We start from the raw sequence: 26496 nt of genomic DNA on the forward strand, positions 1-26496 counted from the left end.
GTATTGCTTTTTTTTCCTGAAGAGTTGCTTCACCAGCACTTCTGAGTGGCTGGAAATACCCTCCTTGCGGGGAGGAGAAATGCGGTGCGTGAGCGTACCCCGGTCCCGCCTGCCCACGTGTGCCCATCGCCCAGCTCAGCCCCTCCTGGCTGGGGCAGACCTGTGCCGAGCCCTTCCCCGGCCTCTGCCGCACCCTCCTCACTTCTTGAGCTGATTAAGTCCATAAACCAGCTCTTAAAATAAACAAAGAGAAAGCCATGCAAAAAAAAAAATAATAATAATCTGCAAACTCCATGAAACTTGAGGGGTTTCCTGAAACAAAAGCTTGGAAAGCACCTGGCAGCCCAGCCGGGTGTGGGGCAGCCCCCAGCCTGGGCACCGCCAGGGGCCCCAGCCCCCCTCGGCCTTCAGACAGGGGCTCCCCTGCCCCCCAAGGCAGTTCCTCCAATCACTAATTAACCTCCTGGCTAATAACCATGCCCGGGCTCGGGCTGGGCTCTGCTCCGGCTTCCCATCCTCGAGCTCAAACCACCGCTTGCCTGCGCTGGAATTGGAAACGGTCTGACAGCTAATTGGGTGGGAGGGTTTTCGGCTCTGCGCCCCTCGCCCCAACCTCATTTAAGCCCCTATGGCACAGGAACCCCAACCCCAACGATAGCCCCACCGGCCGCCCAGCTTGGCCCAGGCTGCAGAGCATCACCTCCCAGTCCCGGCTGCCCATGGCGGCACCACCGTGAGCCAAAGCCCGTGCCGTGGCGGTTCCCGCGCTGTCCCCGGGGCTCTTTGTCCAGCATAATTTGGTGGGGTTTGTGGGGTTTTTTTTTTCTTATTCCTTTTTTTTTTTTTTTCCGCCTTTTTCTCCCATTGGAGAATCTCATGACGCTTCCCTGTCCGCCAGCCGCCGCGAGAGCCCGGAGGATTGTTTTAAGAAAAAAAGCGTGTGTGGTGCGGGGAGGCGGGGGAGCGCGGTGCTTTTAACAGATGACTGCACACTTGAGCGGTTTGCCGACGGCGTGCCTGTGCCGGCCGCCGGGCCCCGCACAATGGCCCCTCTCAGGCGACCGTGGCCCCAGCCCTCGCATTCCCCCGCGCGGGGCCGAGGCGCAGCCACCCAGAAGCGTCGTCACCCCGCGGCCACGGCGCCCCGGACTCGGAGCCGCCGGCGAGCCGGGCATCGGCCGCGGGCGCCGGCAGCTGCTCTGCCTCATTAGGATGCACACCTGCTCCCCGCCGCCCTTTGTGTGCCGAGCAGATGCCCTGATTTATTATTATACACATTTTCTTTTTCATTTGGCCTGGATAATGCCGTCTCATTAACTCAAAATGTCTCCGAATCCTGACAAATTCTCACACAATCCCCAACAATGAAATCAGAATTGGGTTAAAAAAAAAAAAAAAAAACAAAAAAAAACCTAAAAAAAAAACTAGGGGAAGAGGAGAGGGGGAGCGGGGCCGAAACGTGGTCCTGTCGCCAGCATGGCGCGGCGAAGCACGGTGGCTCCGGGTTGGGGCCGGCTGAGGGGTGGGGGTTTGCTGGCTGTGCTTCGCCGGAGGTGCCCCACGTTGTTGTTTTTGGGGTTTGCAGGTGAGTGCTCTGCTCTGCGGCCGTGGGGGCGCAGCATTCCCCGGGACCCTCCCTGTCATGGGAGCCTTGGAGGCCATACACAAGGCTTGGGGACACAAGTTCTCCCCAGCTTGGGTGGCAACGGGTGTGAGCCACGACCTGGCAAAGCACAGCGGGGACCACAGTCCCCCCAGTGCCTGGGTGCTGTGGCCTTCCCTGGCCATCACCCCCAGCAGTGGTTGCCTTACCCCGAGCTCGCGGCAAGGCGTGCAGCCACCCCCAGATCTCTTTCGGCTCTCAAAGCCTCGGATAGCAGCCGGCAGGCTGAGCGTGGCGTGCCCTGCTCTGCTGCGGTGGCGTTGCCATCGCGGTGTGGGACAGCAGCGTGCCGGCGGCGTCTCCCTCCTCCCGTGCCCTACTCACGACGGCTGCTCGGCACAGCCCAGACGGGGCAGAAAATCCCCCTCTGGAAGCGGTGTAACGTGAGCGGAGCTGGTTGGGGACAAAACACGTGGCATCTCGTGTTGCAGACGTGATACAAGAGATGCCGTGCAGGAGGGTTTGCGCTGGGGAGGTGCTGAAGGGCCTCGTCCCCGGGATCTTCTTTTGATCTTCGGCCTCTCTGTGCGCAGCTTTGCTCCGTCCTCCCTTTTCTGGGGGCACCTCCCCACTCTACGGCGTCCTTGTCCAGCCCCGTGTCCTGCCCAGCCTTGCCGGGATGGCCGGTGGGATTTGCCCTTGCAACATGTCCCCATCGCCTGCCCCGGCCCTGCAGCAGGCAGTTGCTTCAGCCCCATCGGTGACAGATGGTTGAGCTGGTGGCCACGTTGGGGGGCCTTTTCTCAGGGCCCCCACACAGAGAGATGCGGCAGTCGGGGCCACTCGTCCCTCCTTGTGCAGGGTTTGCCTTCAGGGAAGATCTCACCCGGCTGCACGGAGCAGGAACGTGTCCCTCCTGCTACCAGCCAACGCGGAGCCTGCGTTTGATCATGTTTGAGTGATGTCTTAGGGTGGAGGGAGGATGAAAATCGCCCCGGTGGAGCAGGGACGGGCAGGGGCGCAGGGCTACCCCCGTGTTGCTTGTCCCCACGGGCCACTGCAGGGTTTCCTCTCCCTCAGGGTCTGTAGGTGCCCTGGGTTGGGTGTGGGGGTACCCCTCCTGGCTTCCACCACGTCCCCCCTTGTGCCTCGGTTTCCTCTTCAGCGAAGGGGCGGGTGGCAAAAAAAAAAAAAAGCACATGGCGATGAGAAGCGGGACGTCAGCGCTGGAGGCTGCGGTTCTGCAAGTCGGTGCAGGCCCCTTTGTTCCCGGCGCCTCTTTCATCTTCCTCTTCTCAGCCCGCAGCGGGCAGGGCAGAGCTTTGCAATTGCCAAACCCGATGGGCCGGGATGCGGTATGGGGTCGGGCCTGGGGGAGGCATTCCCGGAGCCGGTCCCTGGGGTGTCTGCGTGCCCCCCCTCCAGCCCCTCAGGGCCGGTTCCACTGACGACGTGTCTCGCCCTTGCCAGGTGTAGCGGTGCCTACGTGGGCGAGCGGTGCCAGCTGCCCAACCCCTGCCTGAGCTCCCCCTGCAAGAACGCCGGCACCTGCATCCCGGTGCTGCGCGGCAGCACCGTGGACTACACCTGCGCCTGCCGCCTGGGCTTCACCGACGAGCTCTGCCTGACGCCCCGCGACAACGTCTGCCTCAGCAACCCCTGCCGCAACGGGGGGACCTGCGACCTGCTGACGCTCAGCGAGTACAAGTGCCGCTGCCCGCCGGGGTGGTCAGGTGAGGCGGTGACTCTGTGCGGTGAGGGGACACGGTGAGCCAGCCAGGGATGGGGAGAGGGACAGCCTGTGGTAGGGGTGGCTCCTGGAAAACCCCCATGGATGGAGAACAGCTGCCTCTGATTTTGGTGCTGGGGGAAAGGCCGGGGCGGGAGGTGGTCTGCAAACCCGAGTCGGGGCTCGGGAGAGTCGCTGGCTGGGTGGGCTGGAAGCCTCCTGCACGGGTGGGGGGTTTTACAGGTGCAGAGGTGGGGGGAGAATTAGTCGCAACACCCACCAACACAGACCCAGAACCGGGTCTGCCCCCCCAGCACCAAGATCGCTCCCACCAAGAGCCTCGGCTGCAGTTTGCATCCTCATCCTCCCTCCCTGCCCTCCCCAGGCAAAACCTGCCAGCAGGCCGACCCCTGCGCCTCCAACCCTTGCGCCAACGGGGGCCAGTGCGTCCCCTTCGAAGCCCACTACATCTGCCGGTGCACCGCCGGCTTCCACGGGGCCAACTGCAAGCAGGACGTGAACGAGTGCAACATCTCACCGTCCGTCTGCAAGAACGGCGGGAGCTGCACCAACGAGGTGGGCACCTACCAGTGCTCCTGCAAGCCGGCGTACACCGGGCAGAACTGCGAGCACCTCTACGTGCCCTGCAACCCCTCGCCCTGCCAGAACGGGGGGACGTGCCGCCAGATCGGAGATACCACGTACGACTGCACGTGCCTGCCAGGTAGGGGCTGCCTCCAAGGTGGTGGATGGGGAATAGGGGACCCTCTTGCAGCCCTTTTGCCCCCGCTAAACGAGTCGTGCCTGATCCTCCTCCAAGTTATGGCTCTGGGAGGGAAAAAACGGAGGGGCTGTGGGCTCACGGTGCCACGTGCGTTTGGGAAGACGCTGGGCAGCGATGCCCGAAGAGGAGAGGTCATCTGGGGGCTTTTTATACTTGGTGATTCACCAAAATAGCTCTTCTAAAACAACTGTTTCAGCAGAGGCCCCTGTGCGGATGCTCATATTCCAGAATAAGAGTGCCTTTTTCCGCTTTAGCTTAATCCACTTCCAGAATGGAATAATTAGCCCGGAATAGCTATTTTGGAAAGTTTCCGAGTGCGAACGGAGTTGGGGAAGGGAGACCCTCTCCGTGCTCGCTGCTGCTCCCTCCGGCAAGCGCCGGAGCAGCCCAGCCGAATTACAGCCTCTGAAATGAAGGGCTCTTGCAGGAGGGGGCCTGGCGGGTGCTGTCCTGGGAGCTCAGCACCCGGCAAGGGAGCTTGGCACCCTGCGTGGCGGAGGAAAGAAAAGCGGCTGTGAAAGGGCCCCCTGACCCCGGCAAGCCCTTTCACTTCTGCCCTCAGACAGCGCGGTCGGGGCAGGGAGCGGAAGGGGCTGAGCGTGGCCCCACGCTCCCCCCCGTTCCCCGCGCTGGCTGGAGAAATGCAATAGCGGAGTTTCCTGGCGGCACAGCCCAGAGCCACGCCGCCGCCGCCCGGTGCAGCCCCACGCTCGGACCATGGCTGGGTTTGCCGGGGCGGGGGGGCAAGTGCCGTTTCCCACCCGAGCCAGCCAGGCTGGCCAGCTGCGGCAGGAACGGAGGGGATGCGTCCACCCTCTCCCTTGGAAGGAAGCTGTGGGCAGCGCTAAGGTGCCTGAGGAGTCTCTCGTGGGATCGCTTTGGTTGCCCGTAGCTCTGCAGGGGCTGGGGCAGGACCAGGGGTAGGCGGTTTCCCTGCTCTGCACCCTGGGCAGTGCTTGGCGTTACTGCGGGCAGCTCCAGCCTCCCTCCGCCGGAGCTCCTGCCCCACCGCCGCTGGGGACGTGGCATTGGGGTGGGGTCTCCCAGCCGGCACGGCCGTACCCGCATCCTACTGGCAGCCCAGCCCAGTACCGGGGGATGATGTGCAATCCCAGCGGGGCAGCAGGGGGGATCTCGCCTTGATCTCTGACACAGGCTCAGAGGTTCAATCCCCTTCCCAAAGCTTTTGGCTGCAGTAACTCAGGAAACTCGTTAACCAACCATCCAAAATACACAGGGCCCTGCAGGAGCTCTTGCTTCCTCTCCATGCCTGCTCACCCAGGCTGGAGCAAAGCTCCTGTCCTGAGGGGCAGTGAGGCTTTGGGGCTGACCAGGCGAGCAGCACCAGGGAAGGAAACCTTTCCTTTTGGGACAAGCCGGTGCAGCTGAGAGCTCCCAGGGGCGATGCTCCACAGGAGCAGCTCCAAGCCTTGGCCCGGCACGGTGGTATTGCCGCAGGGACAGGCAGGTGGAGGGGGCAGGAGGAGCGGCGCTGGCCCTGCCCTGCCGTTCTGCTGACGAGGCACTTTTCCCCCGAGCAGCCCAAGCGTCGGGCACGTCGGGGTGAGGTATGGCCCTGGGGGAGCATCCCTGCTGGTGGAAGGGGGGGGGGGGGGGGCATCGGCGCTTTCACACCCAGCTGCGGCTTCGTGGGCTGCTCCCAGGAGATTTGCATGCTGCACGAGCTGGTTCGCCTCCTGCGAGGTGGCACGGGCACAGCCGCTGCTCCCGGGGGGACAAGGGGGGTCCCCAGCACCTCCGCCATCCGGCATGGCTCGCTGCAGGAGCTGCACCGGCTTCGGGTAGAGGCAGGAGGGACCGGGGGCTGTTTCTCATGATAAGAGAGTGATTGATACGCTGGTATGCAGCGCAGCAGACCTGAAACAATGTCCCCTTTTCATTCCCGGAGAGGCCGTACCGGGTTTCTTCAAGTTAGACTAATCTCGGCTGTTTTATCATGCCATCGCTGTAGAATGTAACCCTGAGTTTAAAGTAATTGCAGTACTAATTACTCATTCGGATGGTTCAAAATGAGTTAATCCTGGTATCTAGGACATTGCCAGTTATTGCTGTTCAGTCTCAGCCCAGCTGCTTAAAAATGAGGCGCAAATCAACGTTATGTGCTTTGGACTCCTACCAGCAGTCATAAATAGCTGTTGCTGCTCCTTGTGCGATGGGGCTGAGGCTACGGGGGAGAGGAAAGCACAGCCCTTCGGAGAGAGCAAGGGGAAAACCCCCCAGCTGGGCCAGGGTTTGGGGTCCCACAGAGGATGAGCCTGGGCACCCGGTCCCTTCCCCGCGGAGGTCACGTAGTGAGCTGCCTGCGTGGGGGAGCAGCCTGGTCTGGACCTGCAGAGCACCTTGGGGAGTTTGGGGGAGCTGCAGGTGCACGCCGGCACCGCGGGGAGCTGCCGTGGGCTGGCATTGCCGTCCCCTGGGCGGGCTGGGAAGGCTGGTGCCTGGCAGAGGCTGGGTCGGGGGCTCTGGGGGTCTTACAGTAAATGCAGCTCTTAACCCAAGCAGCAGTTGGAGGGGTGGGTTGTTGCAGGTGCCCTGAGAAGGGCCTGGCTGTTTTATTTCTGCTGCAGCCGCCGCGGGGAGAGGCCGGGGGTGGTTTTCTTTCCACACATGCCGCCCTGTCGGGTGGAGGCAACAACATAAACCGGAGCAGCCGGGCTCACCGCGCGAGGGGTGGGCTGGGATTAGCACAGCGCCGCGTGGGGCCATGGTTCACCCTGCCAGGGACTTGGATTCCCCTCCAGGGGAAGCGCTGCTGATGAGGCTCTTTACACGTGAAATTAAAAGCCGGTGATTCAGCCCCGGGCGCCGCAAGCCTTCGTGGGAGCAGCCCCGGTTCATCCCGGCTTGCAGTGGAGCCGGATCCTCCACTGCTTGAGGCGAGCGTCTTCAGAGCTGGGGGCTTTGGCAGCCGAGCCCCACGCCGGGGACGCCCCGTCTGCCCTGCAGACGGTGATGGCACCTGGCAGGGAAACCTCCACGGCAGAACCAAACCCCAGCAGAGGCAGGATGGGGCTGGGGCTGGGGATGAAACCACGTGTCTGGCCTCAAAGCTGGGCTGGAAGTGCCTGGCACACGCTTGGTACCCGATAATAAGCAGCCTGCTATCAGCAGGGGAGTGGCGGGGGGCTGAGGCAGTGGCAGAGCCACTTGTTTGGTCGGCATCACGGCAGACGTCTCCTCTGCGCAGGGTTCAAGGGCCAGAACTGCGAGGAGAACATCAACGACTGCCCGGGCAACAACTGCAAGAATGGGGGCACCTGCGTGGATGGCGTCAACACCTACAACTGCCAGTGCCCACCTGAATGGACAGGTAACGCCGCTGCCGGTGGCGAGGGTGGCACGGGGCTGGGCCGGGAGGACGGATCCTGCCCTGGGGGGTGCCGGGGACTGGGTGGGGAGAGCCGTCCTGCTCTGCAGCGGTGCTCACGGAGCCTGTGGGAGCTGGGCTGCACCAGCCTCACGCAGGTGCCCCGTCCCTTGGCAGGTCAGTACTGCACTGAGGACGTGGACGAGTGCCAGCTGATGCCCAACGCCTGCCAGAACGGGGGCACCTGCCACAACAACCACGGCGGCTACAACTGCGTCTGCGTCAACGGCTGGACGGGCGAGGACTGCAGCGAAAACATTGACGACTGCGCCATGGCCGCCTGCTTCCATGGGGCCACGTGCCATGACCGGGTAGCCTCCTTCTACTGCGAGTGCCCCCACGGCCGTACCGGTGAGGATCTGTCCCATCTTGCCCCCTGCTCACAGTGGAGGGTGGCAGCTCCCCCGCGTGTCCCCTGGCTCCTAGCTGAGGTCTCGGTGCGTGGTGACTTGTGTGCCCATCACCCTTGACGTGCACCTGCCTTTTTGCTGCCCAGGTTTGCTGTGCCACCTCGATGACGCCTGCATCAGCAACCCCTGCAATGAGGGCTCCAACTGTGACACCAACCCCGTCAACGGCAAAGCCATCTGCACGTGTCCTTCGGGATACATGGGGCCAGCCTGCAACCAGGACGTGGATGAGTGCTCCCTGGGTGAGCAGCTGGGGAAAGCGCTGGGGAGCAGGGAGCTCGCGGGCAGCCGGGAGCAGTGTCCTGTGAGCCGCGCTCGTGTGTTGCAGGAGCCAACCCTTGCGAGCACGCGGGAAAATGCATCAACACCCAGGGGTCCTTCCAGTGCCAGTGCCTGCAGGGCTACTCGGGCCCTCGCTGTGAGATCGACGTCAACGAGTGCCTCTCCAACCCCTGCCAGAACGATGCCACCTGCCTGGACCAGATTGGGGAGTTCCAGTGCATCTGCATGCCCGGTGGGTGGACAGCCCTGTGGACCCCCGCCCTGGTGCTGAGTGCGGGTGCAGGGAGGGCTCTGGGTGCCCCTGAGCTTCAGCTCGGTATTGGTTTGGGTGAGGAGCCACGGGAGGTGCGTGTGCCTGGGGACAGCACCGAAAAGAGCTTGGTAAAGATCGCGTGGTCTCCCACAGCGGTGTAGGGATGGTAGGTGGGAGTTGGGCACCATCAGCCCGGCTCTGGGCTCCTCCTCTTGCCGACCTTGCTGTCTGGGATCAAGCCAAGGGCAGGGAGATCTGGGGAGGACAGCCATAGAGCAGCTTGTGCATCAGGTCCCAGCAGCCATAGCACAGCTCCTGAGCCACCTTTGTAAAGACGGGGGGACCAAATGTGCCTTGGTGTAACCTGCCCGTCCTCCACGTTGTGCCGGCCCTGTGCCGCGGCGCTGACGGTGCACCGGGTCTCCCCGCAGGTTACGAGGGGGTTTACTGCGAGATCAACACGGACGAGTGCGCCAGCAGCCCCTGCCTGCACAACGGCAACTGCCTCGACAAGATCAACGAGTTCCACTGCGAGTGCCCCACCGGTACGCGGCGTCGGTCCCACTGCCATCGCGGTGGAAACAGAGCCGGGAAGGAGCTGAAAATGGGCTCCCTACGTTTGGGAGCCCCCTGAAATGGGGAGAGGGGGCTGAGCGCCTCTTTTGGTGGGGCGTTCCCTCGTTGCCGCAAGGGGCTGAGCCCCGCCGTAGGCGAAGCTGCTCCAGGTCCAGCCCATGGGAGAGGGGAAGGAGGATTAAACCCCACGGCTTTGCACTTGAAAAGGCCCCTCTTTGGGAAGGAGGGCTGGGGGCCGGGGTTGGGGGGGGGGGGGCCGCACCAGCGGCTTTGAATGCGGTGTCAAAGTCACGGGGTGGAGCGGAGAATGGGGAGACGGTTAATCTGTGAAAGGAGGTTTTGAAGTTCAGAGACTTTGCTCCTCTAGAGATGTAAATAAGATGCTCTCAATGGTGGGTCGCAGCCCCGCATTCAGGGCCCCCAGCAGCCATCCCCATGGAAACCCGGCGCCCCGGCCGGGATGCGGGGGGCCCGGCGGGATCTGCCCCGGTGGTGGGGGGAGGCTGGCGGGTCCGGCCGCTGCGCGGGGAGGTGACTTTTCCCTCCGTTTCAGGCTTCAACGGGCACCTCTGCCAGTTCGACATCGACGAGTGCGCCAGCACCCCCTGCAAGAACGGTGCCAAGTGCGTGGACGGCCCCAACACCTACAGCTGCGAGTGCACCGAAGGTGAGGGGTCCCTGGGCGGCTCCGGGGGGTCCCACCCCACCAGGGAGGAACAAGCCACCTTCTGCCCTGTGCTGTGCCGTAAAACCACGTTGCCGAATCATTAACCTCCCCAAGCACCTGCCGTGAGGGATGGCCCCGATCCCCGCTGGCAGCGGGGTTGGTCCCTGCTGATGTGGCTCCCACGGGGCAGGACTGTCCCTTTGGCAGGTGTCAGTGGAGCGAGTTGAGCCCCGCTGGCCCCGGAGCCGGGCGTTAACGAGCCCGGTGCTCATTAGGTGTGGCCCCGCAGCAGCCGTCCCGCCGTGCTCCCCGCCTCGGCGGCGGGCGGCAGCGAGGGGGAAGGCAGGAAGGAAGGAATAAAGCCGCCTCTATGGGGACGCAAGGTGCAGGGCTTGCGGGGGCTCGCCGACCGAAACCCAAGGAGCGGTTGCACAAAATGATGACTTGAGCCCTGGTGGCAAACAGTGGCTCTTTTGTGGAGCAGCTCCCGCCAGAAATCTTCCAGCTGAATGGCCTCTAATTAGTGTCTTGCTAATGCCAAGCCCCGATGAAAAGCTGCTATGTGGGCTTGGCGGGGTCTAGTCAAAGCTGTACTTTGTCCTCAGCTCTCCACCCCCAAACTTGGCGGGGAGGGAGCCGGCCAGGAGAATAGGATCTGCTGCGGGGGGAGGTTATTATTCGGGGGTGCCTGTGGCCTGCCCCCCCCCCCCCCACCCCCCCGCACGCTCCGGGACGAGCTGCGGGCGAACGCGGGGCCCCGCTCCTGAGCCGAGGCGGTTTAATGCAGGTCATTGTGCGCCCCGGGACAAAGCCTGCGAGCTGGGGTCTGACCGGCCCCGCCGCCAGCACGCTGGGGTGCTCCCCTGCCCGCACCCTGCTCCTGGGGGTCCCGGGGCTCACGGTGGGGCGGGTGGGCAGGTGAAGTCACCCCGGTGCACTGCCTCACACCTGGCCGGGTTGGGAAGGAGTGATCCCCCATCCTGACCCCGCATCCCTCATCCTTACCCCGTGTCTCCCATCCTGAGCCTGGGTCCCTCCCGCTGGTGACAGGTTTCTCGGGTGCTCACTGCGAGATCGACATCGATGAGTGCAACCCCGACCCGTGCCACTACGGGACCTGTAAGGACAGCATCGCCGCCTTCACCTGCCTCTGCCAGCCCGGCTACATGGGCCACCGCTGCGACATCAACATCAACGAGTGCCAGAGCCAGCCCTGCAAAAACGGGGGGACCTGCCAGGACAGGAACAACGCCTACAACTGCCTTTGCCTCAAAGGGACCACGGGTGAGCGGGAGGGACACCCCCCGCAGGGGCTCCACGCACGGCATCCCCAGTCCCATCCCTGTCCCCGGGGTGGGTTGGCCCTGAGCCGCTGCCAGCAGCCGCCCTGGTGCCGGAGCTGGCCTGAGGCATCCTTGGTGAAGGGCGAGTTCTCCCGGTTTGGTGCCTGGCTCTCGCAGGAACTGCGCCCCAGCCGGGAGCCGGGGAGCTGCTGGTGGCGGAGGCGCTTTGTTGTGGAGCGGGAGCGGCGCTCGGTGCCGGTGGGCTTCGTTTTGCCTCGTCAGCGGGGCCAGGGACCCCCTAACGGCACCGCTCTCCTCGCCAGGGCCCAACTGCGAGATCAACCTGGACGACTGCGCCAGCAGCCCCTGCGACTACGGCAAGTGCATCGACAAGATCAACGGCTACGAGTGCACCTGCGAGCCGGGGTACACAGGTGAGAGCAGGGCGGCCACCGCGGCACCCTGGGGACCTGGTCCAGATCCAGCCTCGTGCCAGGGACCCCTGGGATGTCCCCTGTGCCCGCAGCAGTGCAGGGATGCCCGCAGCTAGTGGTGCCCCACACAGCCAGGGCGAAGGTGCAGCGAGGCGGGGAGGTGCCGCCATCCCACTTGCCAGAGGTTTTGCACCCTCCGGCGCTCCAGCTTGTTCAGGAGGGTGACCCCGGCTCAGGCCGAATTCAAAGGGTTGTCTGGTGCTGCGAATTCGACTCCCGCCGTGCCCACTCCCATGGGTATCGGGTTGCCGCCTGGTCCGACTGGTTTGTTTGATCGCTGCTGGAAGTGGCGGAGGGCTTTGATGGGAGCAGCCCCCACCTCTCCCCGCTCGCGCGGCCCCTTGTCCTCCTGCCCGCCGGGAGCCGGAATAAAGCCTGGCTTTGTCGGCCACGGCAGGTAGGGTTACAGGCTGAAACTGGCTCCCTTCGTTATCCCCTCCTGGACCAAACGAGCCTAGGGCACCGCCTCTTCCCAGTCACGTTTAATTAAGCCAGGTGGGCAATGCAGGGGTGTGAAGTCACCCTACCCCGGGGTGGGGGGGCAGCCTGCTCCTATGCAGCCAGCACACGTGTGCCCAGAGATTCGTTCCCCAGGTGGCCAGAGGGGGACCTGCCCGGTGGGTGCCCCCTGGGAGGTGGCACGCTCCCACCATGCCGTGCCATGCCATGCATCCTGTGGGGTGACGTTTCCTGACCCCCTCCTTCCCCAGGGCACATGTGCAACATCAACATCGACGAGTGCGCCAGCAACCCTTGCCACAACGGGGGCACGTGCAAGGATGGCATCAACGGCTTCACCTGCCTCTGCCCGGAGGGCTTCCACGACCCCAAGTGCCTGTCCGAAGTGAACGAGTGCAACAGCAACCCCTGCATCCACGGGAAATGCCACGATGGGCTGAACGGGTAGGCTGGAGGGCACAGGGGCTGCCTTTGGTGACCAAAATCGAGCTTAAAGGCAGGGTAAGCAGCTGCCCCCTGGGCCGGTGCTCGTCCATGCTCTGTGCTAGTGCCCGGGGGTGTTTCCCTGCAGGGGCATGATTAGGAGCTGGGGTTTGCTGGGTAAATGATGGCTGGTGTAGCCAGGAGGGCCAGGTCGGACCATATCATGTGCTTTATGCCCCAATTTTGCCCCAAAGCTACAGGTGTGACTGCGACTCAGGCTGGAGTGGGACAAACTGCGACATTAACAACAACGAGTGTGAATCCAATCCCTGCATGAACGGTGGCACCTGCAAGGACATGACCAGTGGCTACATCTGCACCTGCAGGGAGGGCTTCAGCGGTAAGGGTGCAGCCAGGGACACTGTCCTGTCCCCTCCGTGCTGGGGCCTGGGTGGGAGCTGTGGGTGTGCACCCCCATGATGCTAGGTGGGCTGGAGGCTTCGCTGTGGGGACGGTGGAGACCCCAGGTCTGGCTGGGAGATGCGGCAGTGCAGCCAGCTTGGGGGCCTTCAGCAGAGTTTGGGCATCTGCAGCTGGAGCTGAGAGCAGGAGGCTCTTCCAGGGTGATGGGTGGGCCATTGCCATTGTCACCACGTCCCCACCGTACCCTCAGCCCCCTCCCACCAGCACACCTCCGTCACAGCCACTTTTATCTATTTTTCTTAACGCAGGACCCAACTGCCAGACCAATATCAACGAATGTGCCTCCAACCCCTGCCTGAACCAGGGCACGTGCATCGACGACGTCGCCGGCTACACCTGCAACTGCCTCCTGCCCTACACAGGTGAGGGGGAGAGCCCCATGTCCCCAGGCCCTCGCTGGGGCTGCTGCCTCGGGTGTGACAGCAAATAGGTCCCTCTGCACGTGCAACGAGCCAGCACCAAGCGCGGAGGCTTCCCTTGCGCTGCCCTGCCACGGGGCTGCTCACCGCTGCGGCTCCACCTCCCCATGCCGTAAGGCAGCTGGAGGAAATTTGGAGGAGCTTTGGGAAGTGGCCAGCCAGAGCTTCCTCCCTCCTCCTCCTCCTCCTGGAGGGCACCGAGGCGAGGCGGTGGCTCAACCGCAGCCTACCCGCGGGGCAGCAGCGCTGGGCAGCCGCCCCACTCACACCCCACCGCCCTGGGGGTGTCGGTGCTGTCGGTGGCCCGGTTCTTCTGCCACGATGCTCGGGCTGGAAAAAGCAAGCCGAGGCCGAGGGGCTGGGGGGATTCTGCTGAGCCAATTCCTGTTTGCCGGCCTCCCGCTTCCGCTCGCGCAGAGCGGCAGCCGGAGCACAATTGCAGGAAGCCATGAGCCGTTTCCTGCCCTCGGCAGTGGCCATAGAAACCCCTGGGGGGACGGGACGGGGCAGGCGGGGAGGGGAAGGCTCTGGAAAATAGCAAAGGCCAGTTCGGGAGATACTGGCTGACAGGGAAGATAAGGGTTTGGAGGGAATGTGTCCCTTGGCTGGACGTAAACAGGAAAAGCGGCTGAGAGGGATGGAGGAGGGGGAAGAGACACCCCAAGCAGCGCTTCCCTGCCAAAGGAAGTGTGCAGGGCTTTAATGGAGCCCAGATTGCCAGGGCTTAAAGGATTCGTGGAGGGTCTGGGGTCACTAGGGAGCAGGGATGGAGGAGACAGCCCCAGCTGGGCTGCTCCGGGGCGGTGGGGAAGGCCACAGCCTGCCCTAGGACTGGCAGCGGCCCAGGGCAGGGGACAGGGTTAGTGGGGTCTTGGCCCACCCATTGTTTTGGAGAGGGTGTCAGCTGGTGCTTGTGCCTGTGCAGGAGCCACCTGTGAGGACGTGCTGGCCCCCTGCGCTGGCGGCCCGTGCAAGAACGGCGGCGAGTGCCAGGAGTCAGAAGACTACGAGAGCTTCTCCTGCAGTTGCCCCTCTGGCTGGCAAGGTAGGGGCATGGCCCATCTTGGGGTTCAGCACACCCCGCTCTCCTCGGCTGCTCGGGGAGTGAAAGATGGAGGGGGGAGGGAGCATGGCCGGGGAGCAGCGGGCAGGTGGCTGCCTGCGTGCCCTGCCAGACGGCAGCAGCCCTGCACGGTGCCTGGCCTCGGGGAGGGTCCTGACCTGCCCCACGGCTCAGCGGGGTGGATGGGACGCGGCCACTGCCTGCACCCCTTGGCTAGGGTGCTTGGCTGCAAGGGCTCCCGCCCTGGTGCGAGCGGCGCCCAAGACCTCACTGTCATCCCTGGGGCTTTTGCCAGCACCTCCAGCCCACATGGTCCCTGTTCTGCTCTGTCCCGCAGGTCAGACCTGTGAGATCGACATCAACGAGTGCGTGAAGAGCCCCTGCCGCAACGGGGCCACGTGCCAGAACACCAACGGGAGCTACCGCTGCGCCTGCAGAACCGGCTTCACCGGCCGCAACTGCGACACCGACATCGACGACTGCAAGCCCAGTAAGAGCAGGGGCCGCTCCGCCTACCGTGCTCAGCCTGGCCCCGAGCCACCAGCTTCATTGCCCTTCCTGGGGCTGGGATCCTTCTCCCCGTGCGTGGGAGAGTCCTGGCCACTGCTTTGGCCGTGCTGCAAGCCCTACTGGGGCTCTTGGGCTGCCTCAAGCATGTCCTGGTTGAGCTGCATCGGTCCGAGGCCAGATGGGAGCTGGCAGGAAGGAGGCTGGGGGGGAGAGTGACATGTGGGCAGTGAGCAAGTGTGTCCCATGTGCCCTCCTTGTGCCCAGTGGGGCTGGCCTGGCCTCTGCCTGGTCCACAGGCTCTGTCCCATCCCTCTGCACAGCCAGGGGATGTGTGCGGGGACGGTGCCGCGAGGCAGCTGCCGGGCAGGGCTGGACCCGTTGCATCTCCACATGCACATCCCTCCTCTCCAGATCCATGCCACAATGGTGGCTCCTGCTCCGATGGCGTCGGCACGTTCTTCTGCGAGTGCCTGGCTGGTTTCCGCGGACCCAAGTGCGAGGAGGACATCAATGAGTGTGCCAGCAACCCCTGCAAGAACGGCGCCAACTGCACCGACTGCGTCAACAGCTACACCTGCACTTGCCCCTCCGGCTTCAGCGGCATCCACTGCGAGAACAACACACCAGACTGCACGGAGAGGTACAGCCCCGTGCGGCTCCTGCAGCCTTTGTCGGGGCTGGAGCAAGGGGCTGAGGTCCCTGTGCTGCCCCGTAGTCCTGGGCTGGTTTAGGGGGGGGGCTTTGGCATGGAGAACAACCAGCGGTGGTTCACTGGGATGTGATGTCTGTGTTCCCAGCTCCTGCTTCAACGGTGGGACCTGTGTGGATGGCATCAATACCTTCACCTGCATCTGTCCGCCCGGCTTCACGGGCAGCTACTGCGAGCATGACATTAACGAGTGCGACTCCAAGCCGTGCCTGAACGGGGGCACGTGTCAGGACAGCTATGGGACGTACAAGTGCACTTGTCCCCAGGGATACACCGGGCTCAACTGCCAGGTAGAGGAGCCTTGGGCTGTCCGCCGCTAACCCCGGCGTTCGTCCGTGCTTGCTGGTTGTGGGGTTTTGGGGGGTCGCTGCAGTCTTCACTCCTGCAGAAACCCTGCTGGGTCCTGACCCCCATCTCCTGTTCTGCTCCCCCCAGAACCTGGTGCGTTGGTGCGACTCCTCTCCTTGCAAAAACGGCGGCAAGTGCTGGCAGACCAACAACCTGTACCGCTGCGAGTGCAACAGCGGGTGGACAGGGCTCTACTGTGATGTCCCCAGCGTCTCCTGCGAGGTGGCTGCTAAACAGCAAGGTCAGTCCCTGCCGTGTGTACGGCCTCACAGGGTCCCCAGTGCCCCGCTCATGCTGGGCTCGGAGCAGCGACATGTTCAGTTCTCCTGGGGGGTGTCTTTAGCCCAACCAGAGCGATCTCAAGGACTGCTGTAACGTGCACCCCCCAAGGCTGCAGCCCTGGCTGCGATCCCTGGTGGCACACGCGGTGGCCAGGACCTGTGCGTGGGTGTCACTGTGGTCCCTGCGTCTCACTCCGCTCTCTCCGGCAGGTATCGATGTAGCGCATCTCTGCAGGAATTCGGGGCTCTGTGTGGACACCGGCAACACTCATTTCTGCCGCTGCCAGGCCGGCTACACCGGCAGCTACTGCGAGGAGCAGGTGGACGAGTGCTCCCCCAACCCCTGCCAGAACGGAGCCACCTGCACAGACTACCTGGGAGGCTACTCCTGCGAGGTGGGTGCTGCGGGGGGCCCGAGATGCACGGGGAGGAAGCACCGATTACTGCCTTTCTGCTGCCCAAGAAGCTGCAGCAGCTTCAGGCTGGCTCGGAGTCCCTTTACCGAGTTGAAGGCCGGGCTGCTGGCTGTGCTCCTGCAAGCCATGTGGGAATTGAGTGAACCTCTCTGATAGTTCCCCTCTTCCCTCCTTGTAGTGTGTGGCTGGCTATCATGGAGTTAACTGCTCGGAGGAGATCAATGAGTGCTTGTCCCACCCCTGCCAGAATGGAGGAACCTGCATCGATCTCATCAATACCTACAAATGCTCCTGCCCCAGAGGAACTCAAGGTAAATTAATTCCCCAGGCTGGGGCATTAGTGGGCTGAGTATCTGCTCATTAGCTGCTCGGGCTAGCAGAAGCAAATGCAACGGTAGAGGTTTGTGTTAGCCCGCGAGCTTAGCCATCAAGGCCACGCGACCTTGGACGCGAGCTGCGCGGTGCTGCGTGCCTCCTGCCAGAGCGGCGGCTCAGACTGCCGTTGAGTTGGTCAGGCTCAGCCCCTTCGCGGGGAGGGTTCACACAAGGGACCACCGGGCACCCCGATACTGTTTGATGAGCTGTGTGGGTTGTTCCCCCGTTTCTCTAGGGGTGCACTGTGAGATCAATGTGGATGACTGCAGCCCTTTCTTTGATCCTGTCACCCTGGGGCCCAAGTGCTTTAACAATGGCAAGTGCACGGATCGGGTAGGTGGCTACAGCTGCATCTGCCCCCCTGGCTTTGTAGGGGAGCGCTGCGAGGGAGACGTCAACGAGTGCCTGTCCAACCCCTGCGACGCCCGCGGCACCCAGAACTGCGTGCAGCGGGTCAACGACTACAAATGCGAGTGCCGACCTGGCTATGCAGGTGAGCGCCGCCTCCTCTCTCCCCCACGCCCCCTCCTGCTCCCAGCGCTCAGCCCTGCAGCCCCCCGGCCACCCCAAGCATCTCGCACGCCCCTTCCTCTGCTCCTCACGCGCTCCTCTCCCTCGGCAGGCCGTCGCTGCGACACCGTGGTGGACGGCTGTAAAGGCAAACCCTGCAGGAACGGTGGAACGTGCGCGGTCGCCAGCAACACCGGCCGTGGTTTCATCTGCAAGTGCCCCCCGGTAGGTACCTGCCCTTCTCCAGCTCTGAGCGTGGGATGTTGCACGGGTCCTGTGAGTCAGCCCCTTCCACAGAGCGGGTAGTCAAGGGGCCAGTTTAGCCCCTGAGGCTTCCCCGGCTGGGATAGCCAGGGGTGAGCATGGAGGGAAAGATGCTTTGCTGTGGGTGCTCGCTGGAGGGAGGTGTATCTGTATATGCACACCCTCCTCCCTTGCAAGGAGACTGGGTTAGGGTCAGGGAGGAGGAGGTGGCTCAGCCCTTCAGGTGCAACGCACAGCTCTGTAGGACAGATTGTTGCCCGGCTGACCATTATTTGCACCACGTAAAGGTGGAGCAGGCAGCTAGGGAGAAGAGCTCCCTTCACTTTGAGGGGGCTGCTCTAACGGGGTTTACATTCTAGAAGGTTCTTGCCCATCACTAGTTTCAGAGGACGCGCCAGAGCCGTGTCCCGATTCACTTGAGTTTGTGCCGAGTTTCCCAGAACACACGCGTGCGTTAGGCTGCTGGTGGGACAGCGTCGGTGAGTCTGACTCCCTCCTTACTGTCCCCTCCCCAGGGGTTCGTGGGTGCCACCTGCGAGAACGACTCCCGCACCTGTGGGAACCTGCACTGCCTGAACGGTGGCACCTGCATCTCCATCCACAAGAGCTCCAAGTGCATGTGCACGCCGGCCTTCACGGGTCCCGAGTGCCAGTACCCGGCCAGCAGCCCCTGCACGTCCAACCCCTGCTACAACGGGGGCACCTGCGAGTTCTTCAGCGATGCCTCCCCCTACTACCGGTGCAACTGCCCTGCCAACTTCAACGGCCTCAACTGCCACATCCTCGACTTTGATTTCCAAGGTGGGATCGGGCAGGACATCATCCCGCCCAAAATCGAGGAGAAGTGCGAGATTGCGGTGTGCGCAGGGTACGCTGGCAACAAGATCTGCGATGGGAAATGCAACAACCATGCCTGCGGCTGGGACGGGGGCGACTGCTCCCTCAATTTCAACGACCCCTGGAAGAACTGCTCCCAGTCTCTGCAGTGCTGGAAGTACTTCAACGATGGCAAGTGCGACTCCCAGTGCAATAACGCTGGCTGCCTGTACGATGGGTTTGACTGCCAGAAATACGAAGGGCAGTGCAAGTAAGTGACTGGCTCATTGACCCTCTTGTTTTAAAGCCACGACCCCTGTGCCGATAGGCTGGGGGTATTTTCTGGTTGCACCTGCTCAAGCTCCTACGTGCAGACCCGTTGTTCGCTCTCTACGTTCTGTTCTGCTGCCTATGGTCAGTGGTCCCTGTGGTCTTACTGGGTTTATATACACTTGGAAGCTCTCTGGGTTTGGCTCACTCCAGATGGCTTCCCTGTCCTTGCCTGTATCGTGCCATAGAAGTGAATTCTCCCAACTCACAGTAGTAACAGTGAGTTTCAGTGTAGGGAGACCCCAGATGGAAGAGCAGCCAGAATACACGATGATGTTAACATCCAGGCGGTTGCCAAACATTGTCTTTGGCAACAGCAGGAACTTAATCCCAGATTCCTGGACAAACTCTAGTCTGAGTAACTGCTCTGTGTCCCCATGTCTTCTCTGAGTCACAGTAATTTGTCCCTTTTTCCGGCATCTAAATCGCAACTTATAATTTAACAGCTGCTGTCTTCCACCTGCAGAGGTGGATGCTTCGTAGCGCTGCATGAAACAGCTGCCTTCTGTGTAAACTAGTTGAATGTCCGTCGAGATAAAGAATATTTACACGGAAGAGAGGTCCTTGTGGACCACCGCTCGTTTTCTCAGCAGATAGGTAGTAGGCACAGTACTTGGTCTAATTCATTCTTCTGCCTTTCTTTTTCTTCTCCCCAGCCCTCTGTATGATCAGTACTGCAAAGATCACTTCTCAGATGGTCACTGTGACCAGGGCTGCAATAATTTTGAGTGTGAATGGGATGGTCTGGACTGTGCGAACAACATGCCAGAGAAGCTTGCCGATGGCACGCTGGTGGTGGTGGTCCTGATCACTCCCGAGAACCTGAAGAACAACTCCTTCAACTTCCTGCGGGAGCTGAGCCGCGTGCTGCACACCAACGTGGTCTTCAAGAAGAACCCCAAGGGAGAGTATATGATCTTTCCGTACTACGGCAACGAGGAGGAGCTGAAAAAGCATTACATCAAGAGGTCCACGGAGGACTGGTCAGATATGTCTAGTGCTGTCATCAACAAAGTCAAGAGCAGCCTCTACTCCAGGGCTGGCAGAAGGCAGAAGAGAGAGCTCGATCAGATGGACATCAGAGGGTAAGGCGGACCAAGGGGTTTCTTTTTTCAATGAGCGGCGTTTGTTTTCTGTGTTGATAATAGTAACACGCTATAAAGGGAAGGATGTGGGCCTGATCATTGTATTTGGATGTTGCTTTCTGTGTGAATAGAAACCGGATTTTGCTCCCATGTGGGAAAAGCCAGCGATTGCTCAGGAATCCTGATACAATGCTGCGCCAACTCTCACGATTGAAGGAGTCCTGTGTATTGTTGGGAGCCGGGGCTGGGCTGGGTGGGACCTGGAAGCAGAGGTTGGCCTGACCGACCGTCTGACTTCAGGAAGTCATTAAGTTAAGCCTCAGTTTCTCCCTGGGAAATGCTTTCTAGAGCTTTGTTGTAAAACTCAATTACTGCAAACACAGTTTGCAGATCTTTGGTATAAACATATAGATCTAACCTTCTCCCTCTCTGTGGGCTCAATCAAAAGCCGCCGACAGCAAAGGAGTTAGAGTAGCGAAACTGATGGGAAGAGATCTGAAGGCTCCCAAACAGCATTATTTAAGATACTGATAGTGTCTGGGTAATTTTAAAACATCGTGAAGCAGAGACTCCCTTCCATTCCTGCAGATAAGGAGTTACTATTTATTGAGGCAAATCCAAAAGACCACGAGTGTGAGCTGCAGGGCTTGGGCCACAGGGAAGCGAGGGGATGGGTTCCCACCTTCTAATTCCCACTGATTGGGGGGCTTAAGGAGGGAAGGGGGACAGGGCTCGCCGGTCTTCTCGGTGTGCTCATCGCTCTGTGTTTGTCATCGACTCTCCTCTCGCACAGATCCATTGTCTACTTGGAAATTGATAACCGCCAGTGCATCCAGTCGTCCTCCCAGTGCTTCCAGAGTGCAACCGATGTGGCGGCCTTCCTGGGCGCCTTGGCCTCCCTCGGCAACTTGAACATACCCTACAAAATAGAAGCTGTTAAAAGTAAGTGCGGCTGGTCGGCTGGGGAGGAGAGACAGCCAAAACTTTCTGGCTGTATCCATGTTTAGTTATCTGTCAGCTGGCTGCGTTGGAGCACACTCTGGTTTTAATAACCTTCCATCTTTTTCTTTTTTTCCTTCTTTCTGGTCTTAAAAAAAAAAATAAATTGCAAAACCGGTTTATTATTTTTGCTTATTCCAGGTTTATTTCAGAATCATTATCACTATAAAAGTTAAAAAAAAAAAAAAAAAAAAGAAAAGAAAACCCAACCAGCTCCAATCAATCAGTGACATGCAAGGAGTTGAAGTTTGTATCTTGAAAATCCCCCCTAAATCCTTTTGTCTTAACAGCTCAATGCAAGCGCAATGATTTGAAGTTTGCTAATCCTTTTCCTTAAAGGAGAAAAAAGTGAAGCTGTCTCCTGGTGCAGGCTGGCTTGTGCAGCCGAGAATTTGCCGATAGTTTGCAATTCTGATTAATAGGGTATAAAATGACCTTATTTTGGGGGGGCTGATTTAGATCAGACTTCGGTACCTCTATTAACTAATTTTCCTTCATTTCCACTCTGTCCCTGGTTTGCTATGCAGCTTAATGTCTCAGCATCTCTTTGTGCCCCACTGTTTTGTAGGTGAAACAGCTGAGCCCACAAAGAACTCCCAGCTGTATCCTATGTACGTGGTGGTGGCTGCACTGGTCTTGCTTGCTTTCATTGGAGTGGGAGTACTGGTGTCTCGTAAGCGGCGCAGGGAGCATGGGCAGCTTTGGTTCCCAGAAGGCTTCAAAGTGACAGAGTCGAGCAAGAAGAAGCGACGAGAACCACTTGGGGAGGATTCTGTTGGACTGAAGTGAGTAATTTGCTTGCTAACCCGTTAAACGCAGCGCAGCGGGGCTGCTCGGGGCTCTTCCGAAAGAACCCATCGGAGTTTTGTTCTCTAGTGCATCATATTGGCGTAGCGGGGAGGAGAAAAATCAGATTTCTTAAAGTTCTGCATGGGGAAAACAGCATTCCCATCTGGAGGAGGTTTTTAAATGCTTCGTGGTCTGTTTGCACTCGGTAAAAAATGAAAGGCAACCCGAGGGGAACGTCCTCTTCTTTCAGTTTGTGCATGTAGATGAACGCAGTCCATCACAGACTAGTGCCCGCAGGGGAGCTAATTTTTTGTACGGTTTTGTTTTTAAAGACCCCTCAAAAATGCTTCAGACGGCACGCTGATGGATGACAACCAAAATGAGTGGGGTGATGAGGACACCTTGGACACCAAGAAGTTCAGGGTAAGCTCACTGCCGCGTTCCCTTTCTGTGCTGCAAGCGGTAACTCGCTGGGTTTTGCCACGGAAGGAGCGGAGCGCTGCGGAAAGCAGCAGAGCGGAGGGACCCTGGGGGGCCCGGTCTGCACTAGGCACCGCTGCTGCCGGCTCCTTTGCGGACCCGCCGGTGACCAACTCGCCTTCGAGGCTGGCAGAGCTTCCCACGGTGGAGCTCAGCCCCCTCTTCCCACCCTGACTCGTGCGCTTCGCTCGGCGCTCATTTCCCGCTGTCCTTCCTCAGTTCGAGGAGCAGGCGATGCTGCCCGACACGGACGATCAGACGGATCACCGGCAGTGGACCCAGCAGCACCTGGATGCCGCCGACCTGCGCATCTCCTCCATGGCACCTACCCCACCGCAGGGGGAGATCGATGCAGACTGCATGGATGTCAACGTCAGAGGTCCCGGTAAGGTGGACTCCTTTCACTTCTGAGCCATTTGCCAGCTGGTGTAAAATCCTGCCTTCCCCCTGTCCCAGACAGCCCTGCCTGTCTCCATGTCTGGTACGGAGGCGCTGCCAGCCGTTCTGCATCGCGTGGTTGCTGTTGTGCGTGGTTTAGAGAGAGACCCTGTCACGGTTTGCTTTCCGTGAGATCTCTTTTGTTCCATCACTGAGATGGAAATTAGAGAATACAGAAGAAGGATCTATTAAATCATCCAGCTTATCTCTCTGCCACTCCTAGATTCCTCTCCTCCCATCCAACTGCATATTTCACAATCTTCTTTTCAGGTTTTTACCTATATTAATAGTTAATAGGCTTTTAAATGGTTACAAACATTTGGTCTTCCCCACATCTGTCCTCTGAAATAATACAAGTGTTTAAGGCTGCACGGTACCTTACTCAAGTTTGCTTTGAGCAACCTTCCTTATAAATTGCAGTTTACATGTTAGTGTGCAAGCTGGCAGATGAAATAGGAAAAGCAGTGAGCAGTGAGATACCACTAAGGAATTTCAGATCCATATCAGAGGAAGGATATTCGTGTTTGATGTTTAGAACCAGTCAGGAACTCGGTCTTGATGCACCCACGAGAATAAGCATCTATCACAGACAGAGCATCTTGCTGAGCCGCCTGCATTACAGAAGGGTAAAAAGCCTTTTTTCACCGAGTTCCCCTGTGCTTTTCAGATGGCTTCACCCCCCTCATGATCGCCTCGTGCAGCGGAGGAGGCCTGGAGACCGGCAATAGCGAAGAGGAAGACGATGCTCCCGCCGTCATCTCAGATTTCATTTACCAAGGCGCCAGCTTACACAACCAGACGGACCGCACCGGCGAGACGGCTCTTCACCTGGCTGCCCGGTACTCCCGCTCGGACGCTGCCAAGCGCCTGCTGGAAGCTAGTGCCGATGCCAACATCCAAGATAACATGGGCAGGACGCCCCTCCACGCCGCCGTCTCTGCCGATGCCCAAGGAGTCTTCCAGGTAATTGATCCTTTCACCACCAGCCTCAGGGTTTTCTGTGGAAAATATGGGTGGTGCACGTTGAGTCGGTCACACAGCAGAGCTTATCGCAGGGGCTCCAGCTTGTCCTGGCAAGGTGCGGGCTGAAAGTCTTGAAAACTGAAGCCCCTGTTGTCTCAGGGCAGGGCACAGCAAAGCAGCAACCCCGTAGCAGCCCTGGACTGGGAGCGGGGACTGGAGGGAACCAGCCTGTGGAAAGGGGGTTGCAGGTCCTGAGACCTGGGTACCTGGGGTGTCTGCTGTCTGTCCCCCCCCCCCCCTAACATTCCTGCCCTTTGGCCTTTGTTGTGGCAGATCCTGATTAGGAACAGGGCAACCGACCTCGACGCTCGAATGCACGATGGCACCACTCCCCTGATCTTGGCCGCTCGCCTGGCTGTGGAGGGCATGCTGGACGATCTCATCAACTGCCATGCGGATGTCAACGCCGTGGATGATCTAGGTACTGCGGCCCACTAAAACACAGGCTCCCTCCGAGGTGGAAGGAAAGGGCTGCTTGCTGTTACCGCTCACTAATGTGTGTTGAATTTCGTGGTCTTCCTCTGCAGGCAAATCGGCCCTGCACTGGGCAGCTGCTGTGAATAATGTTGAAGCCGCAGTTGTCCTCCTGAAGAACGGTGCCAATAAGGATATGCAGAACAATAAGGTAGGAGGTCTCCTGGGCTGACATAGGCAAGGAAAGAACCATTTGGGGAGTCTGTTAAAGGGTAGTTTTTGCCTGAAATACACCACTGCCTGGCGCTGAGACTCTGATTTGATTGTCCTTCTGGGAATGAAGCTGTTGGATTTAGCTCCAAGAAGCACTGTGGGATTTGGTCCTGTGGGTGATGTTGAGGAGCCGTGCAGTGCTTGGTGAGCAGTGTGGTACAGTGTTTGTGTGGTCATCTCCTCGCATGTTCTGGGTCACTCATAGGGTTCCTGGTGTGATATCAGGATAAGGATGTGGCTCAGCAGGGTAGGAAAAAGCAGCAGCAAAACCACACCAGCAGAGAGACCAATACCATCTCTGCCACCCAGCTGCACGGTGTTGGGCGTGGAGCTCAGGATGATAGCGTTAGCCAGGAGAATCCGTGAACTTAAACCTAACCATCTTTGCTGGGTTTCCAGGAGGAGACCCCGCTGTTCCTCGCAGCCAGAGAAGGGAGCTACGAAACCGCCAAGGTCCTGCTGGACCATTTTGCCAACCGCGATATCACGGACCACATGGACCGGCTCCCACGGGACATCGCCCAGGAGCGCATGCACCACGACATCGTGAGGCTGCTGGATGAGTACAACCTGGTGCGGAGCCCACCGCTGCACAACGGCCCGCTGGGGGCACCCACCCTGTCCCCACCGCTCTGCTCTCCCAACAGCTACATCGGCAACCTGAAACCTGCCGTCCAGGGCAAGAAGGCCAGGAAGCCGAGTACCAAGGGCCTGAGCTGCAACGGCAAGGATGCCAAAGACCTCAAAGCTCGGAGGAAAAAATCACAAGATGGAAAAGGATGCCTGCTTGACAACTCCAGTGTGTTGTCCCCAGTGGACTCCCTGGAGTCGCCCCATGGGTACCTGTCAGATGTCGCCTCTCCTCCGCTGATGACCTCTCCCTTCCAGCAGTCCCCTTCCATGCCTCTGAATCATCTGCCAGGCATGCCTGATGCCCACATGAGCATCAATCACCTCAACATGGCGGGGAAGCAGGATATGGCCATGGGAAACTCCAGCAGGATGGCCTTCGATTCGGTGCCGCCACGTCTCTCTCACCTCCCCGTCTCCAGCCCCAGCACGGTGATGAGCAACGCCCCGATGAATTTCTCCGTCGGCGGCGCGGCCGGTCTGAACGGGCAGTGTGACTGGCTCACCAGGCTGCAGAACGGCATGGTCCAGAACCAGTACAACCCGATGAGAGGCAACATGCAACCGGGGGCGCATCAGCCGGCGCAAAACCTCCAGCACGGCATGATGACCTCCCTGCACAACGGCCTGCCCACCACAAGCTTGTCGCAGATGATGAGCTACCAGGCCATGCCCAACACCCGGCTGGCTTCCCAGCCTCACCTGATGCCGAGCCAACAGCTCCAGCAGATGCAGCAGCAACAGCTCCAGCAGCAGAACATGCAGCCGCCGCCGCCGCAGCAGCCGCAGCAACCCCAGCAGCCGCCGCCGCCGCCGCAGCAGCCGCCGCCGCAGCATCACAACGCCAGCTCCAACGCGAGCGGCCACATCGGCCAGAATTTCCTCGGTACGGAGCTGAGCCAGCCCGACATGCAGCCGGTGAGCAGCAGCGCCATGGCAGTCCACACCATCCTGCCTCAAGATTCCCAGATGCTGCCCACGTCTCTGCCGTCCTCCCTCGCCCAGCCCATGACCACCACGCAGTTTCTAACTCCACCTTCCCAGCACAGTTATTCCTCCCCTTTGGACAACACCCCCAGCCACCAGCTCCAGGTGCCCGACCACCCTTTCCTAACGCCGTCTCCGGAGTCGCCGGACCAGTGGTCCAGCTCGTCTCCTCATTCCAACGTGTCCGACTGGTCCGAGGGCATCTCCAGCCCTCCCACGAGTATGCAGTCACAGATGGGACACATCCCCGAAGCCTTCAAGTGAAGGAGGGTGTTTCAGAGACGCTGGTGCTCAGCGGGAGTTAGAAGCTCGAGGGAGATCTTTTTTAAAAGGACATCGGATGCTTTTATTAAAGGATCCTTTTTAAATATGTTTTTATAAAAAAAAAAAAAAAAGACAAATTAATTCCTTTTTTTTTTTTAGTATTTATTTATGTACTTTTTATTTTACATGAAAACACTGCCTTTTTATTTATATGTTCTATTGTTAAGAACTCAATGTGG

General features: G+C 60.1%; 1 protein-coding gene across 1 annotated transcript in view; it reads left to right on the forward strand.

Annotated features, from left to right (window-relative positions):
* Positions 1 to 26257, forward strand: part of NOTCH1 (notch receptor 1) — a 42519-nt gene extending 16262 nt beyond the window's left edge. The window contains exons 3-34 of the mRNA XM_086475884.1: positions 3074 to 3336; positions 3718 to 4056; positions 7325 to 7447; positions 7622 to 7855; positions 8001 to 8156; positions 8243 to 8428; positions 8881 to 8994; positions 9579 to 9692; positions 10743 to 10976; positions 11299 to 11409; positions 12180 to 12372; positions 12606 to 12751; positions 13083 to 13196; positions 14179 to 14298; positions 14654 to 14806; positions 15238 to 15466; positions 15624 to 15825; positions 15971 to 16124; positions 16375 to 16559; positions 16759 to 16891; positions 17191 to 17448; positions 17578 to 17690; positions 18245 to 18816; positions 19532 to 19960; positions 20754 to 20902; positions 21528 to 21744; positions 22081 to 22171; positions 22448 to 22613; positions 23334 to 23629; positions 23963 to 24110; positions 24217 to 24314; positions 24776 to 26257. Coding sequence (XP_086332010.1) covers positions 3074 to 3336; positions 3718 to 4056; positions 7325 to 7447; positions 7622 to 7855; positions 8001 to 8156; positions 8243 to 8428; positions 8881 to 8994; positions 9579 to 9692; positions 10743 to 10976; positions 11299 to 11409; positions 12180 to 12372; positions 12606 to 12751; positions 13083 to 13196; positions 14179 to 14298; positions 14654 to 14806; positions 15238 to 15466; positions 15624 to 15825; positions 15971 to 16124; positions 16375 to 16559; positions 16759 to 16891; positions 17191 to 17448; positions 17578 to 17690; positions 18245 to 18816; positions 19532 to 19960; positions 20754 to 20902; positions 21528 to 21744; positions 22081 to 22171; positions 22448 to 22613; positions 23334 to 23629; positions 23963 to 24110; positions 24217 to 24314; positions 24776 to 26257 — 7522 coding nt within the window. The remainder of the gene's footprint in view (positions 1 to 3073; positions 3337 to 3717; positions 4057 to 7324; positions 7448 to 7621; positions 7856 to 8000; positions 8157 to 8242; positions 8429 to 8880; positions 8995 to 9578; positions 9693 to 10742; positions 10977 to 11298; positions 11410 to 12179; positions 12373 to 12605; positions 12752 to 13082; positions 13197 to 14178; positions 14299 to 14653; positions 14807 to 15237; positions 15467 to 15623; positions 15826 to 15970; positions 16125 to 16374; positions 16560 to 16758; positions 16892 to 17190; positions 17449 to 17577; positions 17691 to 18244; positions 18817 to 19531; positions 19961 to 20753; positions 20903 to 21527; positions 21745 to 22080; positions 22172 to 22447; positions 22614 to 23333; positions 23630 to 23962; positions 24111 to 24216; positions 24315 to 24775) is intronic.
* Positions 26258 to 26496: the final 239 nt, after the last annotated feature.

Source organism: Leptosomus discolor, chromosome 19 (assembly GCF_034619465.1).
Source record: "Leptosomus discolor isolate bLepDis1 chromosome 19, bLepDis1.hap2, whole genome shotgun sequence".
In the NCBI taxonomy this organism is placed as follows: Eukaryota; Metazoa; Chordata; class Aves; order Leptosomiformes; family Leptosomidae; genus Leptosomus; species Leptosomus discolor.